Below are 18,201 nucleotides of genomic sequence, written 5' to 3'. Positions count from 1 at the left end.
ACATTAAATTCCCTGGCAACAGTTCCAGTGGACATTCCTGCAGTCAGCATGCCAATTGCCCGCTCCCTCAGAGATCTGTGGCATTGTTGTGTGACAAAACTGCACATTTTCGAGTGGCCTTTTATTATCCCCAGCACAAGGTGCACCTGTGTAATAATCAAGCTGTTCAATCAGCTTCTTGATATGCCACACCTGTCAGGAGGATGGATTATCTTGGCAAAGAATAAATGTTAACTAACAGGGATGTAAAAAATTCTGCAATCTTTTTTTATCAGCTCATTAAACATCCAACACTTTACATGTTGAGTTTATATTTTTGTTAATTGTATTAACTGTCAGTTTTAGGAACATCTACCCAAAATATTTCACCTTATTTTTTACTTTACCCAAAATATGACATCGGCGATAGTCAAATTTTGAAAATCTGTGAACGTCTAAATAAGAAATTGGGCCATTTAAACATCATGTGTCGAACCCTTTCAACAACAGGGAGATGTTACTGATGTGCTTTGTGTCTTCGACGTAGAAACTAGTTTTGGACTATCACACAAAATTAACTATTTAGTTATTTTATGTTTAAGGAAGTTTGTAGGTCACATTCTGTATCATACAACTATGAAGGTTATATATTTAGAACCACCTGCTGATAGGAATCCAGCGATGTCTGTGTTAGTGTCATAGAACTGTCTAGTTTTTTGTGTTCTGACTTGTAAAACAGGATGAATAAAATAAGTAATGTAAACATATCAGTAATTACCAGGATGCTCTACAACATTTGTTTTAAAATCACACAAAGATTGTTAAAACTGGCCTCAGGTTATTGAGAGATCTGATTCAGGATTTACCCTCGTAGCATGGTTGTTTTATCATGTGGAGGTTTCATTCAGGTCTCAAATTTTTTTTTAAACACTGTCTTTGGCAGGAGAAAGACCAGACTCAGAGGAACCAGAGCCAGGGACGTCCAAACCAGCAAGACGACACCAGTGCTCCCACTGTAGAAAGGGTTGTAACCGGTTATGGGACCTGAAACAACATGAGAGAATCCACACAGGGGAGAAGCCTTACCACTGCTCCCAGTGTGGAAGGAGTTTTAGCCATAAAGGAAACCTGAACCAACACGAGAGAATACACACAGAGAAGCCTTACCACTGCTCCCAGTGTGGAAAGGGTTTCAGCCAGCCGGCGAAGCTGAAACGGCATGAGAGAATACACACAGGGGAGAAGCCTTACCACTGCTCCCAGTGCGGAAAGAGTTTTAACGATTTAGGGAACCTGAAAAAACATGAGAGAACACACACAGGGGAGAAGCCTTACCACTGCTCCCAGTGTGGAAAGGGTTTCAGCCAGCCGGCGAAGCTGAAACGGCATGAGAGAATACACACAGGGGAGAAGCCTTACCACTGCCCCCAGTGTGGAAAGTGTTTCAACCAGCCGTGGGAGCTGAAATGGCATGAGAGAATACACACAGGGGAGAAGCCTTACCACTGCTCCCAGTGTGGAAAGTGTTTCAACCAGCCTGCGGATCTGAAACGGCATGAGAGAATACACACAGGGGAGAAGCCTTATCACTGCTCCCAGTGTGGAAAGAGTTTTAACGATTTAGGGAACCTGAAAAAACATGAGAGAATACACACGGGAGAAGCCTAACCACTGCTCCCAATGTGAAAAGTGTTTCAACCAGCCGGGGGAGCTGAAATGGCATGAGAGAATACACACAGGGGACTTGCTGTCTTATATTGTTGAATAATAATGATTACCTGTTTTTACCATATGAACTTGAATTGTACAAAGTATACTAAAACATATATTTGTATGTTTTTATTAGAAAACATGAATTGAATATGGAGTTTGAATATAGAGTAGGTCAGATTCCTTCTGTTTTAAATGGTCCTTTTTTAAACTCTGTGTTTGTGTTTATCTGGGTGTCTTTCCTCCAGCACTACAGATAATCAAGTGATATTTGGATGTGATGCATTTGTTCCGTTGTTTACATTTGCATTGTTGGCCCACTGATGATTTAATGAAATGAAAATGTTCACAGACTCTGTAATGCAAAATGTTAATTGTATGTGTCCACATATCTGAGTATGTGACTTGTGGCGGATGAATCAGAATTAGTTGGGTAACATAGATAATTAAGATGTCTTATCTGCATAATATGCTGATGTGATATACTTGTTATTAGAATGTATCCCTTCGGACTCTGGTGATGGCAGTTGCACTTCTTCCCTCAGCTGGGGCTCAGTCACCTGGGGCCCAGAGAGGGGAGAGGTCAGGCTTGTCTTTCACATGTCCCTGGTGCTATGCAGAATATCAGGAAGGGAAGAGGGAACATTGTCTTCATATGTGAATGTATCTGTTAAACTATGTGAAGGGATGGTGTGATTAATGGGGAACCAATTACTGGTTTCCACAATGTCTGTGCGCAAGTCACTCCCTCCTTTGGCATTGGGGGGAGGTGTATGGCAGTGTCTGGAACCATTGTGTGTCCTCTCTGATGTTGCACTTATCCTGGGATAGTGTATGACCTAGAGGCTCCCCTCAGTGAGCTTGTCCAGGAGTGGGGTCAAGAAGGGGTTTTACTTGAGATGGGAGTATCTAGAGTTGACAATTGAGTTATGCCATTGGATGAGTTGGTGTTTTTGTGCTATGAAGTACCAGGAATGAGATTAGAACCTCGTCTTAGGGACCAAACTGAATGATAAATTATAGCGAATGCTATCTGGCTACGGGATACTCCTTTCTCATTATAAAGTCTCACTTTGTAAACTGTTCCTAATATCTGTGGTTTATGTCGACTAGGGGGTGGATCTTTATTAAAGATGTAGTTTAAGTATAACTCTGATTGGTGTGTGAAGTTTTTAAGTATAACTCTGATTAGTGTGTGAAGTTTGTCTCTCATTTGGTAATACAGAAATTAACCACCACAGACTAACCTTGTGAAACTGACCTATTATAATCTCCTGGTCCTGGGAGTATCATCCTGTGTTGCAAACCAGCTGCACCTGCATCCTTGTATGAATAAAGTCCCTCCCAGGAACAGGAAACTATAAAGATATGTGCTCATCACCCAATGCTTCAGGAATTCAAACTGTCTACACTGCGCTGTGTAACTGTTATTCTCTCTGAGCTCAGAAATAAAGAATCTTGGTTTGACTTGGACTCCAGCAGATCCTTATTTTATAATATCCACCACAACTCTCGCACAGATTGCTGTTTATCATTGTCTCAATGAAGAGTTCTTTGTTTTACTTTCCTGGGGTCAAACTGTTGCGTGAAATAGAAAATGTCCTCTTGTCCCGTGCACTGTAGTCAGCAGCTCACATATACAGTGATGGTAGGCTACATACACAATGAGATTATTATGGATGAGAGCAATATTATTTGTCAAATGGCAACCAAGCATCAATCATCATGTCACATACACATGGTTAGCAGATGTTATTGTGAGCGTAGCAAAATGCTTATGCTTCTAGATCCGACAGTGCAGCAGTATCTAACAGGTAATATCTAACAAATTCCACAACTAAACCTAATGTATATAATCTAGTAAAGGAATGGGATATATATAAGTATAAAACATATGGATGAGCAGTAACAGAGCAGCTAAGATGCAATAGATGGTAAAGAATAGATAGTGAAGGATACAGTATACAATATATACAGTTGAAGTCGAAGTTTACATACACTTAGGTTGTAGTCATTAAAACTCGTTTTTCAACCACTCCACAAATTTCTTGTTAACAAACTATAGTTTTGGCAAGTCGGTTAGGACATCTACTGTGTGCATGACACAAGTCATTTTTCCAACAATTGTTTACAGACAGATTATTTCACTTACCATTCACTGTATCACAATCCCAGTGGGTCAGAAGTTTACATACACTAAGTTGACTGTGCCTTTAAGCAGCCTTGGAAAATTCCAGAAAATTATGTCATAGCTTTCATAGCTTCTGATAGGCTAATTGACATCATTTGAGTCAATTGGAAGAGCACCTGTGGATGTATTTCAAGGCCTACCTTGAAACTCAGTGCCTCTTTACTTGACATCATGGGAAAATAAAATAAAATCTGCCAAGATCTCAGAAAAAAAATTGTAGACCTCCACAAGTCTGGTTCATCCTTGGGAGCGATTTCCAAACGCCTGAAGGCGTCCTCTTGTCTGATGAATCAAAAATAGAACTGTTTGGTCATAATGACCATCATTATGTTCGGAGGAAAAAAGGGGGATGCTTGCAAGCCGAAGAACACCATCCCAACCGTGAAGCACACAGGTAGCAGCATCACGTTATGGGGTGCTTTGCTGCAGGAAGTACTGGTGCACTTCACAAAATAGATGGCATCATTGGGGAGGAAAATTATGTGAATATATTGAAGCAACATCTCAAGACATCAGTCAGGAAGTTAAAGCTTGGTCGCAAATGGGTCTTCCAAATGGACAATGATGCAAAGCATGCTTCCAAAGTTGTGGCAAAATGGCTTAAGGACAACAAAGTCAAGGTATTGGAGTGGCCATCACAAAGCCCTGACCTTAATGCTATAGAAAACAGATCATTTTTAACCTTTTAAAAATAGTTATGGGGGGAGGTCCGGGGGATGTCTGTCTTTGAAAGGGTCATTGTAATATTTAAGATGTCCCCTTTACTGATGACCTAAACCTAAAAGTCAAGGGGTCTGAATACTTTCCAAAGAAACTGTAAGTGATTGAGGAGAGAGCATCATTGCTATATTCTAATTAAAACCATTGACCCATAAGGGAACATATGACCAAAGCAATGCGTGACCCATATAGAATTAAAACAACATTCATCTTAATGAGAAAATAATCGAATAAACAAATGTTTGCAAAACCAAAGACATGAAAACTGGTGGGAACATTGTATTTAGCTTGGATTTCATAAGGCCAGGAAGGTTACTGAGAATAACAATAGACAATAGTTAATGTTACTAGTTTAGGGATGAAGTTAGTGAAGGTTCATCAATGTTAAGGATGTTTTTTAATTTGACGTGGAAACAACGTTTATTCAACCAGTGGGAGGCTTGTAAATGCTCCCAGGAAAGTGGAACGAGGAACTCTTCATTGAGACAATGATAAACAGCAATCTGTGGGTGAGTTGTAGTGGATATTATAATATAAGGATCTGCTGGAGTCCAAGTCAAACCAAGATTCTTTATTTCTGAGCTCAGAGAGAATAACAGAGTTCGGTATTTGGTATTTTATTAGGATCCCCATTAGTTGTTGCAAAAGCAGCAGCTACTCTTCCTGGGGTCAACACAAAACATGACACATAATTGTCACGTCTCTCATCGGAAGGCATGGACCAAAGCGCAGCGTGGTAAGTGTTCATGATTTTTATTTAATCAAAAAACACTCGAACAAAAGAACAAAGAGAAGAACGAACAGTTCTGTAAGGCAAATCAACTATACAGAAAACAACTACCCACAAAACACAGGTGGAAAAAGGCTGCCTAAGTATGATTCCCAATTAGAGACAACGATAGACAGCTGCCTCCGATTGGGAACCACACTCGGCCAAAAACAAAGAAATAGAAAACATAGAAATAAAGAAACTGGAATTTCCACTCGAGTCACACCCTGGCCTAACCAAAATCATTTTGTAAAAGGCACACGTAGCCTACATATCAATGCATACACACAAACTATCTAGGTCAAATAGGGGAGAGGGGTTGTGCCGTGAGGTGTTGCTTTATCTGTTTTTTGAAACCAGGTTTGCTGTTTATTTGAGCAATATGAGATGGAAGGAAGTTCCATGCAATAAGGGCCCTATATAATACTGTACGCTTTCTTGAATTTGTTCTGGAAACTTGGGGACTGTGAAAAGACCCCCGGTGGCATGTCTGGTGGGATAAGTGTGTGTGTCAGAGCTGTGTGTAAGTTGACTTGTAAGAACTTTGATGATATCTGTACATTATAGGAACACCTGTGATGACAAAAGTACAATGATTCTTGTGTTGCTTTAACTTGAGATTAAGAATCAGTGGTTGACACCTTGCAAGTGCATGAAAAGGTCAACTGTACAAAGTCAGATGTCTGTGTGTTGAAACTATATTTTAGGTAACAGATGGATAAAGGGAACTAAGAGTTCCTGTTGATACTATGTTCCAGTCTTACTTCCAGTCTGACATGATAGCAATAAGGGGAAGAGTGATTGGGAAACTAACTGCCAATAACGCAATAAGCTGAACTCCGCCTAGCAGAGACATCTTTGTATTAGCAACTATTAATTATGAGCTTATATGGTATTAAAGTTAAGGGACATCACCCTGGGCGGGGTGATCCTCAGTAGGGGATAAAAAGGGAAAACACAGTCTTTTGAACTGAGTGTCTTGCTTGCAAATTTCTGAGTGTAAACTCCGGGGCGCAATCCTTATTAAACAAACTAACCTCTGATCAAATAAGTTTTCCTGTGGTATCTTGTGTGCTTCTCCCCGTTGTGTATTATCTCATGTTGGTTGAGGTTGCTTTTCTGGTTTGAACTCCTTCCAACTCCTTCCATACCGGGAGCAGTGTTAAGGCTTCTCCCCTGTGTGTATTCTCTCATGTCTTTTCAGATCCCCTGACCGGTTGAAACACTTGCCACACTGGGAGCAGTGGTAAGGCTTCTCCCCTGTGTGTATTAGCTCATGGACTTTCAAGTTCCTTAAACGGCTAAAACTCTTTCTACACTGGGAGCAGTGGTAAGGCATTTCCCCTGTGTGTATTCTCTCATGTTTTTTTAGATCACGAGACCAGTTGAAACACTTTCCACACTGGGAGCAGTGGTAAGGCTTCTCACCTGTGTGTATTCTCTCGTGTGTTTTCAGGTTCCCAAACTGGTTAAAACACTTGCCACACTGGGAGCAGTGGTAAGGCTTCTCCCCTGTGTGTATCATCTCATGAACTTTTAAGTTGTTTAACTGGTTAAAACTTTTTCCACACTGGGAGCAGTGGTAAGGCTTCTCCCCTGTGTGTATTATCTCATGTTTTTTTAGATCCCCTGAGCAGCTGAAACACTTTCCACACTGGGAGCAGTGGTAAGGCTTCTCCCCTGTGTGTATTATCTCATGTTTTTTTAGATCCCCTGAGCAGTTGAAACACTTGCCACACTGGGAGCAGTGGTAAGGCTTCTCACCTGTGTGTATTCTCTCGTGTTTTTTCAGATCCCCTGACCGGTTAAAACTCTTTCCACACTGCGAGCAGTGGTAAGATTTCTCCCCTGTGTGTATTCTCTCATGTTGGTACAGGTCAGTTAACTGGTTAAAACACTTTCCACAGTGGGAACATTGGTGTCTTCTTGTTGGTTTGGACGTCCCTGGTTCCTCTGAGTCTGGTCTTTCTCCTGCCAAAGACAGTGTGTTTAAAAAAAAAAGAGACCCGAATGAAACCTCCACATGATAAATTGGCCTTGCTACGAGGGTAAATCCTAATCAGATCGCTCAATAACCTAAGGCCAGTTTTAACAATCTTGGTGTGATTTTAAAACAAATGTAGAGTTTCCTGGTAATTACTGATAATGTTTACATTACTTATTTATTAATTCTGTTTTTCAAGTCAGAACACAAACAACTAAACCGTTCTAGGACACTCAAGACACAGATGTCGCTTAATTCCAATCGAGCAGGTGGTTCTAAATATATAACTTTCATAGCTGTATGATACAGAATGCGACCTACAGTCGTGGCCAAAGTTTTGAGAATGACACAAATATTAATTTCCACAAATTTTGCTGCTTCAGTGTCTTCAGATATTTTTGTAAGATGTTACTATGAAATACTGAAGTATAATTACAAGCATTTCATAAGTGTCAAAGGCTTTTATTGGCAATGACATGAAGTTCATGCAAAGAGTCAATATTTGCAGTGTTCACCCTTATTTTTCAAGACCTCTGCCTTCCACCCTGGTGTCAATTAACTTCTGGGCAAAAACATCCTGACTGATGGCAGCCCATTCTTGCATAATCAATGCTTGGAGTTTGTCACTTATCACTTTTGCCTTATGGCAAGCTGCTCCTTCATGCTGGAAAAGGCATTGTTCGTCACCGAACTGTTGCTGGATGGTTGGGAGAAGTTGCTCTTGGAGGATGTGTTGGTAGCATTCCTTATTCATGGCTGTGTTCTTAGGCAACATTGTGAGTGAGCCCACACCCTTGGCTGAAAGCAACCCCACACATGAATGGTCTCAGGATGCTTTACCGTTGTCATGACACAGGACTGATGGAAGCGCTCACCTTGTCTTCTTCGGACAAGCTTTTTTCCAGATGCCCCAAACAATCGAAAAGGGGATTCATCAGAGAAAATGACTTTACCCCAGTCCTCAGCAGTCCAATCCCTGTACCTTTTGCAGAATATCAGTCTGTGTGCAGATGCACTCACACCTGCCTGCTGCCATTCCTGAGCAAGCAATGTACTGGTTGCGCCCCAATCCCGCAGCTGAATCAACTGTAGGAGACGGTCCTGGCGCTTGCTGGACTTTCTTGGGTACCCTGAAGCCTTCTTCACAACAATTGAAACGCTCTCCTTGAAGTTATTGATGATCCGATAAATGGTTGATATAGGTGCAATCTTACTGGCAGCAATATCCTTGCCTGTGAAGCCCTTTTTGTGCAAAGCAATGATGACAACACATGTTTCCTTGCAGGTAACCATGGGTGACAGAAGAAGAACAATGATTCCAAGCACCACCCTCCTTTTGAAGCTTCCAGTTTTGGGGGGGGGGATTCAGTTCATTTGCATGGCAAAGAGGGACTTTGCAATTAATTACAATTCATCTGATCACTCTTCATAACATTCTGGAGTATATGCAAATTGCCATCATACAAACTGAGGCAGCAGACTGTGAAAATTCATATTTGTGTCATTCTCAAAACTTTTGGCCATGACTGTACACACTTCCTTAAACATAAAGTAGGTAATTTTAAGTGGAAGTCCAAAACTTGTTTTTACGTCGAAGACACAAAGCACATCAGTAACATCTCCCCGTTTTGACTATCGCTGATGTCATATTTTGGGTAAAGTAAAAAAACAAAGTGAAATATTTGGGAAGATGTTCCTAAAACTGAGAGTAACTACAATAAACAAAAATACACTGCTCAAAAAAATAAAGGGAACACTTAAACAACACAATGTAACTCCAAGTCAATCACACTTCTGTGAAATCAAACTGTCCACTTAGGAAGCAACACTGATTGAATTTCACATGCTGTTGTGCAAATGGAATAGACAAAAGGTGGAAATTATAGGCAATTAGCAAGACACCCCCAATAAAGGAGTGGTTCTGCAGGTGGTGACCACAGACCACTTCTCAGTTCCTATGCTTCCTGGCTGATGTTTTGGTCACTTTTGAATGCTGGCGGTGCTTTCACTCCAGTGGTAGCATGAGACGGAGTCTACAACCCACACAAGTGGCTCAGGTAGGGCAGCTCATCCAGGATGGCACATCAATGCGAGCTGTGGCAAGAAGGTTTGCTGTGTCTGTCAGCGTAGTGTCCAGAGCATGGAGGCGCTACCAGGAGACAGGCCAGTACATCAAGAGACGTGGAGGAGGCCGTAGGAGGGCAACAACCCAGCAGCAGGACCGCTACCTCCGCCTTTGTGCAAGGAGGAGCACTGCCAGAGCCCTGCAAAGTGACCTCCAGCAGGCCACAAATGTGCATGTGTCTGCTCAAACGGTCAGAAACATACTCCATGAGGGTGGTATGAGGGCCCGACGTCCACAGGTGGGGGTTGTGCTTACAGCCCAACACCGTGCAGGACGTTTGGCATTTGCCAGAGAACACCAAGATTGGCAAATTCGCCACTGGCGCCCTGTGCTCTTCACAGATGAAAGCAGGTTCACACTGAGCACATGTGACAGACGTGACAGAGTCTGGAGACGCCGTGGAGAACGTTCTGCTGTCTGCAACATCCTCCAGCATGACCGGTTTGGCGGTGGGTCAGTCATGGTGTGGGGTGGCATTTCTATGTGGGGCCGCACAGCGCTCCATGTGCTCGCCAGAGGTAGCCTGACTGCCAATAGGTACCGAGATGAGATCCTCAGACCCCTTGTGAGACCATATGCTGACACATGCACATTTTTACTATCATTCTTCATGTCATTTATCTGTTTCATAGTGTAGTTTCTTCTTCTTTTTATTCAGTTTAGTCACATGATTTCTCAATTTGCAATACGTTTGCCAATCAGTTATACAGCCAGACCTGCTTGCCAACTCTTTTGCATCCCTCTTCATCATACCATTTTTTGATTCCTCATCAATCCACGTGGATTGAACAGTTTTTACAGTAATATTCTTAATGGGTGCATGCTTATTAGTAACTGGGATAAGCAATTTCATAAATGTGTCAAGGGCAGCGTCTGGTTGCTCATCATTACACACCACGGACCAACAAATATTATTTACATCAACAACATAGGAATCACTACAAAACGTATTGTATGACCTCTTTTACACAATATTAGGCCCAGCCTTTGGAACTGTGGTTTTCCTAGACATGGCTACTATATTGTGATCACTACTACTGATGGATCTGGATACTGCTTTAAAACACATTTCTGCAGCATTAGTAAAGATATGATCAAAATATGTTGATGATTTAATTTCTGTACTGTTTGTAACTACCCTGGTAGGTTGATTGATAACCTGAACAAGGTTGACGGCACTGGTTACAGTTTGAAGCTTTCTCTTGAGTGGGCAGCCTGATCACAGCTTTCCTCCAGTATTAGTTAATTAATTAACAGTGTCTGGAGTTTAGTTTTCCTGTTCTACAGTCTTGTAAAGATAGGGGGGGTTGACTGGGACAGACAATGTAACATCCATAATATTTTGAGAAAATGTTTTTGAAAAACAAGCCCCTTACATCAGATTATCTTGAAACTTTCTCTCTAAAGCTACCATTCATCAAGGTTTTATATGGTCTATTGGTTTCTCTCTGTTCATTGGCAGAATCCTTTTTCAGTGTTATGATATTCATAACATCCATATCCACCAGTCTATCTTCCTGTCAACTAACAGAACTCTGCTGGTTGTCCTGGTAACAGATACCAGTGGGCAGATCTATTGTATTTGTTCAAACTAAACTACAGCACTTACTTTGATGTGTCAAATCTGATCCTTTCTTCTCTTCTCCTCCTCTCACAGTTCCACTCAGCCCCGTTGTTTTCCTGCAGTCCACCAGCTGCACAGACAACCTCTTCATACCCAGCAGTAAGGCGCTACCGGGAGAGGCACGACATGGGGACTCCAGGAGGGAGGAAGGGCTAGCGTTGTCCTGGTAACCATAAAGAGGGGACACAGACACATATCATTATGGATGCTGATGTCACTGTTGTCATAAAGTGCCTTACAGAAACCCAGATCCCGATAGAGCAAGCTGTATGCTAGACCAGACCAAGCTGTACCATCTGGTGGTCTGATCTGGAGAGACTCTTCTCTGCCTCGTCAGCATCAGGATGTTGTTGAGGCTCCCCAGAGGATCCACGATAGTCACGTCTCTCTCCTTTGTGAACGAGAACATCAAACAGATGGTGAACTTATGACCATCGATTGCAATCACAGAGTCTTACAAGAGGCATGAATATGTCTAAAAAAGTGCCTATAATGGCCACTTTCATCATGATTTCCTAAAATATTGTTTGTGTTGCAAATGTAAAAGGGTCGTTCCAAGAAAAGGGGTCCTTTTGCGTCCCTTTGAAAATTTAAGTAGAAATTATGCACCAATGTTGAATTCTGAAAAGCCTGTTTTATGAAGTGCACTTTAATGTGGACTACATGGATATTTCAATAAATCTAATATAAAAGTCACAAAAATATATGTACCAATGACGGATAGCACCTTTAACAATTTATTGAGTACTGAACAACATATTAAAGTGTAGAACTTCAGTAGAATGCCCCTTTCAAACCCCACATTAGTTCAAGAAATGCATATTTTGTGCCCGTTTTTAAGTCAGTACTCACTGGTCTTAATCGAATCGTCAGCCTCCTCCTTTTTCACTCCCAAAACGTCTTCCTCCTCTTTAATTGAGATAGCCTCCTCTTCCTCTTTTACTCCAAAAGGTTCTTCCTCTTCTTTCAATGTTATGGCATCTTCCTCCTTTTTGATTCTGAAAGCTTCTACCTCCTCCTCTTCCACAACCTCTTTCCCATATTCCTCTTTCACTGTAATATCATCCTCTTCTTCTTTCAATGAGATAGCCTCCTCTTCCTCCCTTTTCATCCTGAAAGCTTCTCCCTCTCCTTTCACCAGAGCTTCTTTCTCCGTCGAGATTAGTGAGCTCATGTTCCCGGCGATTAGCCTAATGCTGTATCAATTTAACACATTAGCTAATTTAACAAGCAATCTACGTTTCAATGAACTAGTAGATATGTAAACATAATTGTTTTTAAAACACTAAGAATAATATACACAAGATTTGTCTTAAACGCTTCAATGTTTCGGTTTAATGTTCGCTAGCAAACCACCACGTTGGTTGAATCAGAAGCCTTTTGTCGCTGTTGAAGCCTCCAGTTCCGTCCATTAGATTATACGTCACGCAAGCAGCATCCCCTGAAAGGCTCAAATCGCCACCTGCTGACTGGAGTGGGTAACGCAGATTGGAAAAATATTAATTACAATGTTTATTCTTGCAAGCAATGTCATGAGAGGTAATAAAAATAAACAGATGTTATGTTTTCTCTTACTTCTTACAGCCAATACTTTCCTCCAGGGCTGACCTGCCCATTAGGTAGGATTAGGTGACAGATTAAAGAGTTTTCATTTTTATGTCATAGTTATTCTGAACCCACTGCCTGCAAGTCGTCTAAATTAGCCTAAGTGATTTGTATTTTCCTTCAACTTTCTGAAGAGGAAAAAGCCCTGAAATGCCCCTGTCTGAGTGCATTTGTCTACCACTATGTTTAGCTGTTGGGCGATTATGCTAATGACAACCATCTTCTGGTTGATGGAAAAGCTTTCCCAAAAACCTTGTCAATTAAATGTTAACTACAAAGTAGTCTATGCCTACCTGGCAGAATGATATCATGATTATTTGCATCAATCCTGTTGTGATTTGTTCAGCAAACTCTGCAATCACATGTGTGCTACAGAGACACCACTAACCAAGCAAGGCTCTTGCTGGTGCCACTTGAATTAAAGGGTATCTACACACAAAAATGAAAATTTCTTAGATTTTTCTCAGACTTCAAAAGTGGTCTCCTGATGTGGTTTAAGTATTGTTGAGGACTTAGAACATCCATTGTTGTTGTTATTCTATTAACAGTGTGATTTAGAGAGAAAAACAGAAAAACAGGGACAAATCAGAAACCTGGAAAAACCAAACGGAGAAAATGGAATTAGGTTAAAAAAAAGGAGATAGAGATGTTATATATAGATAGAGATGTTATAGGGCCCTAAATATTCTATACATTTTCTCTCATTACTGGATTATCTAGGGATAGTGTAGAGTAACAGCTGTATCCTGAAGTGACCTTTAACCTCCCTGCTCCTCAATACTTCTTCCACTGGATCAAAGCTTCAGCCAAGTAGGATACATGATAGTGGCAACACATGGAGCTGGGTTGGATATAGTCATGGTAGGATACATGATAGTGGCAACACATGGAGTTGGGTTGGATATAGTCATGGTAGGATACATGATAGTGGCAACACATGGAGTAGGGTTTGATATAGTCATGGTAGGATACATGATAGTGGCAACACATGGAGTTGGGTTTGATATAGTCATGGTAGGATACATGATAGTGGCAACACATGGAGTTGGGTTGGATATAGTCATGGTATGATACATGATAGTGGCAACACATGGAGTAGGGTTGAAAATAGTCATGGTAGGATACATGATAGTGGTAACACATGGAGTAGGGTTGGATATAGTCATGGTAGGATACATGATAGTGGAAACACATGGAGTAGGGTTGGATATAGTCATGGTAGGATACATGATAGTGGAAACACATGGAGTTGGGTTGGATATAGTCATGGTAGGATACATGATAGTGGAAACACATGAAGTAGGGTTTGATATAGTCATGGTAAGCAAAATACTTTACTCAACATATTGTGCAGCTTTCTGTTGCAGGATCTTTTTATGGGGGGGTGCCCTTTGTTGTTTACACATCACACACATGGTTATGGGCTTAAAAAAGAAGTCACCAGTACCATGTCAGATACATTTTAAATGTACACATATTTGAGTTTACATCCCAATATGACACTTTAAATACATAACAGAAGACTGAAATGTAACAAAACTACTCTTGTGTTTATTGAACTGTACACTGAGATGCTCAGTTGGTCAATATTCCCCTCCAGTGATTCCCCAACATCTTGTCAACATGTGCCGCAAAAATGGAGCTGATATCTTATACCAGTCATTCTTTATAGACATGTATCCATAACAAGGCTTAGGCCTCCCATATAGTCTGCAAAAACCTCTCCAAAATGTCAAATTTTTTAAACATATTTATTTTCATGCATATAACTTGTCAAAAATCTTTTTTATTACCAAATTCTATCTTTCGTGTGGACAATATTGTTTTCATGTTTTCATGAGTGTTTGAGATTAGGACCCAAATGGTCAAAAAACCTCTTCAAATAGAAGTACATTTATAACACAATATATCTTACAGGTATGTCCTCTCTCACTCTCTCTCATCATGTCACAGCTGAGAGGCTCCCAGAGGCAGGGCAATAAAAGGCCCCAGCTCACTCAACTGCCCCTCCCCTCTCCAACAGCCATCAACCCAGAACATCCTGAAGACATAACATCTAAGATCATCTGGGAATCCTTTCTTCCTCATGGAGATTTTTTCAAAGTGAGGAGAATATTCAATGTGATGTTTGTACAGTGCCTTTGGAAAATATTTTTTCAAAGTGAGGAGAATATTCAATGTGATGTTTGTACAGTGCCTTTGGAAAATATTCAGACACCATGACTTTTTCCACATTTTATTAAGTTACAGCCTTATTTTAAAATGGATTAAAAAAAATATATTTATATATTCAGCAAACTACACACAATAGCCCATCATTTGGGGCAGCAGGTAGCCTATTGGTTAAAGCATTGGGCTAGTAACCAAAAGGTTGATGGATCGAATCCCCGAGCTGACAAGGTAAAAATCTGTTGTTCTGCCCCTGAACAAGGCACTGTTCAGCGGTAGGCCGTCATTGTAAATAAGAATTTGTTCTTAACTGACTTGCCTAGTTAAATATAAAACATTTAAATGACGAAGCAAAAACAGGTTTATAGAAACATTTATTAAAGATAAAAAATATACATTCTTTACATAACAGTAAGTATTCAGACCCTTTATTATGAGACTGTCAGAGTAAAATCCAAGCCATGAGGTAGAAGGAATTGTCTGTAGAGCTCCGAGACAGGATTGGGTCGAGGCACAGATCTTGGGAAGGGTACCAACACATTTCTGCAGCATTGGAGGTCCCAAAGAACAGAGTGGCCTCCATCATTCTAAAATGGAAGAAGTTTGGAACCACCAAGACTCTTCCTAGAGCTTGCGGCACAGCCAAACTGAGCAATAGGGGGAGATGGGCCTTGGTCAGGGAGGTGACCAAGAATCCGATGGTCCCTCTGACAGAGCTCTAGAGTTCCTCTGTGGAAATGGGAGAAACTTCCAGAAGGACAACCATCTCTCCACCTCTCCACCAATCAAGCCTTTATGGTAGAGTGGCCTGGCGGAAGCCACTCCTCAGTAAAATGCACATGACAGCCCACTTGGAGTTTGCCAAAAGGCACCAAAAGGACTTTCAGACCATGAGAAACCAGATTCTCTGGTCTGATGAAACCAAGATTGAACTCTTTGGCCTGAATGCCAAGCGTCACGTCTGGATGAAACCTGGCACCATCCCTAGGGTGAAGCATGGTGGTGGCAGCGTCATGCTGTGGGGATGTTTTTCAGCAGCAGGGACTAGGAGATTAGTCAGGATCAAGGGAAAGATGAACCGAGCAAAGTAGAGAGAGATCCTTGATGAAAACCTGCTCCAGAGCGCTCAGGACCTCAAACTGAGGGCGAAGGTTCACCTTCCAACAGGACAACAACCCTAAGCACACAGCCAAGACAATGCAGTAGTGGCTTCGGGTCAAGTCTCTGGTCTCTGAATGTCCTTGAGTGGCCGAGCCAGAGCCCGGACTTGAACCCGATCTAACATCTCTGGAGAGACCTGAAAATAGCTGTGCAGCGACGCTCCCCATCCAACCTGACAGAACTTGAGAGAATCTGCAGAAAAGAATGGGAGAAACTCCCCAAATACAGGTGTGCCAAGCTTGTAGCGTCATAACCAAGAAGACTCAATGCTGTAATCGCTGCCAAAGGCCCTTCGACAAAGTACTGAGTAAAGGGTCTGAATACTTATGTAAATGTTATTTTTCAGTTTTTTATTTTTTAATAAATTAGCAACAATTTCTAAAGACCTGTTTTTGTTTTGTCATTATGGGATATTGTGTGTAGATTGATGAGAGGGAAAAAATGATTTAATACACAATAGAATAAGGCTGTAATGTAACAAAATGTGGAAAAAGTCAAGGGGTCTGAATACTTTCTGAAGGCATTGTATATAGCCATGTTATAAAGTATGAAAAGGCTTGTTCATTCACATGTCATGAATTCACTATGACATCATCATATTTGTATATATCCTAATTAAACAACTTTTGATGGAAACATGGTTATTATTTATTTAACAATGTAAGTCAACTGAGAACACATTCTCATTTACAGCAACAACCTGGGGAATAGTTACAGGGGAGAGAAGGGAGGATGCATGAGCCAAATTGTAAACTGGGGATGATTAGGTGACTATGATGGTATGAGGGCCAGATGGGGAATTAATCGAGGACACCAGAGTTAACACCCCTACTCTTATGATAAGTGCAATGGGATCTTTAGTGACCACAGAGAGTCAAGACACCCGTTTAACGTCCCATCTGAAAGATGGCACCCGACACAAGGCAATGTCCCCAATCTGAATACTTTCCAAAGGCACTGGAAGTGATTGAGGAGACACCGTAATTGCTATATTCTAATTAAAATGATTGACCCATAAGAGAACACATGACCAAAGCAAGGCGTGACCATTTAGAAATAAAACAATATTCTTAATGATAAACATAATCTAATAAACAAATGTTTGCATAACCAACCAGGACCAACCCTGTTTAGCTTCAGAAGCAAGCCAGCTGTGGGAAGTAGGGTGGTATGCTGCTGGCTCCAAAATCAAGCTATATACAGCCTAATTGTTTCCCCTCAGGAAGCTCTGGTAAACAGTTGATGTAGTACACTGCTGCCACCACCAGGCCTGGAGGGCATTCTGACTTTGTTGATAGCGAGTTGTGTTGCTAAAAACGTAGCAGCTAACTAACTGGCTACTGATCAACCTATTGTGTGTATTGAACATTCACATTCATATTGGACAGCCTTACCTGTATAGTAGCACCAACACCCATCAGCCCAATCTCTTCTTGATGTCAAAGCTGCAGTGTATTGTTGCTATAGGAGTATTAAATTAATGAATAATCCTATTTATTTAAAGCCCCGCTAAGATGTCACCATACTATTCCTTTAAAGCCCCTCTGTCAGATATAAATCATCAGAGTGGGAAACCAACTGACATGGAAACAATGGAGCAAATGTATCACTATCAGAGGGGTGTATTATGACATCAGATAGAACTACTCAGACATTCCAAATATCACTTGATTATCAGAGGGGTGTATTATGACATCAGATAGAACCCCGCCCACATTCCACTGAAAAGGCAGCGCGCGAAAAAAAAAAAAAAAAAACGAAATATTTTGCTTTCACACATTAACAAGTCCAATACAGCAAATGAAAGATAAACATCTTGTGAATCCAGCCAACATGTCCGATTTTTTAAATGTTTTACAGCGAAAACACCACGTATATTTATGTTAGCTCACCACCAAATACAAAAAAGCACAGACATTTCTTTCACAGCACAGGTAGCTTGCACAAAACCAACCAAACTAACCAAGAACCAACCAAACTAACCAAGAAACAACTTCATCAGATGACAGTCTTATAACATGTTATACAATAAATCTATGTTTTGTTCGAAAAATGTGCATATTTCAGGTATAAATCATAGTTTTACATTGCAGCTACAATCACAAATAGCACCGAAGCAGCTAGAACAATTACAGAGACCAACATGAAATACCTAAATACTCAT

At 41.0% G+C, this 18,201-nt stretch overlaps 2 protein-coding genes across 2 annotated transcripts in view; one reads left to right on the top strand and one right to left on the bottom strand.

Annotated features, from left to right (window-relative positions):
* Positions 1–18,201, top strand: part of LOC139547632 (zinc finger protein 271-like) — a 271,214-nt gene that overhangs the window by 27,578 nt on the left and 225,435 nt on the right. The gene's annotated exons all lie outside the window — the stretch shown is intronic.
* LOC139546957 (zinc finger protein 271-like) lies at positions 5,119–12,500 on the bottom strand. Its single transcript, XM_071355957.1, has 4 exons — positions 11,955–12,500; positions 11,396–11,493; positions 11,088–11,265; positions 5,119–7,340 (listed from the first exon to the last, which is right to left on the bottom strand). The coding sequence occupies exons 1-4, from the start codon at positions 12,274–12,276 to the stop codon at positions 6,532–6,534; spliced, it is 1,407 nt and encodes a 468-aa protein (XP_071212058.1). The 5' UTR covers positions 12,277–12,500; the 3' UTR covers positions 5,119–6,531.

Source organism: Salvelinus alpinus, chromosome 2 (assembly GCF_045679555.1).
Source record: "Salvelinus alpinus chromosome 2, SLU_Salpinus.1, whole genome shotgun sequence".
NCBI lineage: Eukaryota > Metazoa > Chordata > Actinopteri > Salmoniformes > Salmonidae > Salvelinus > Salvelinus alpinus.
Note: the sequence above shows the minus strand (reverse complement) of the source record. Positions and strands in the feature narration are given on the sequence as shown.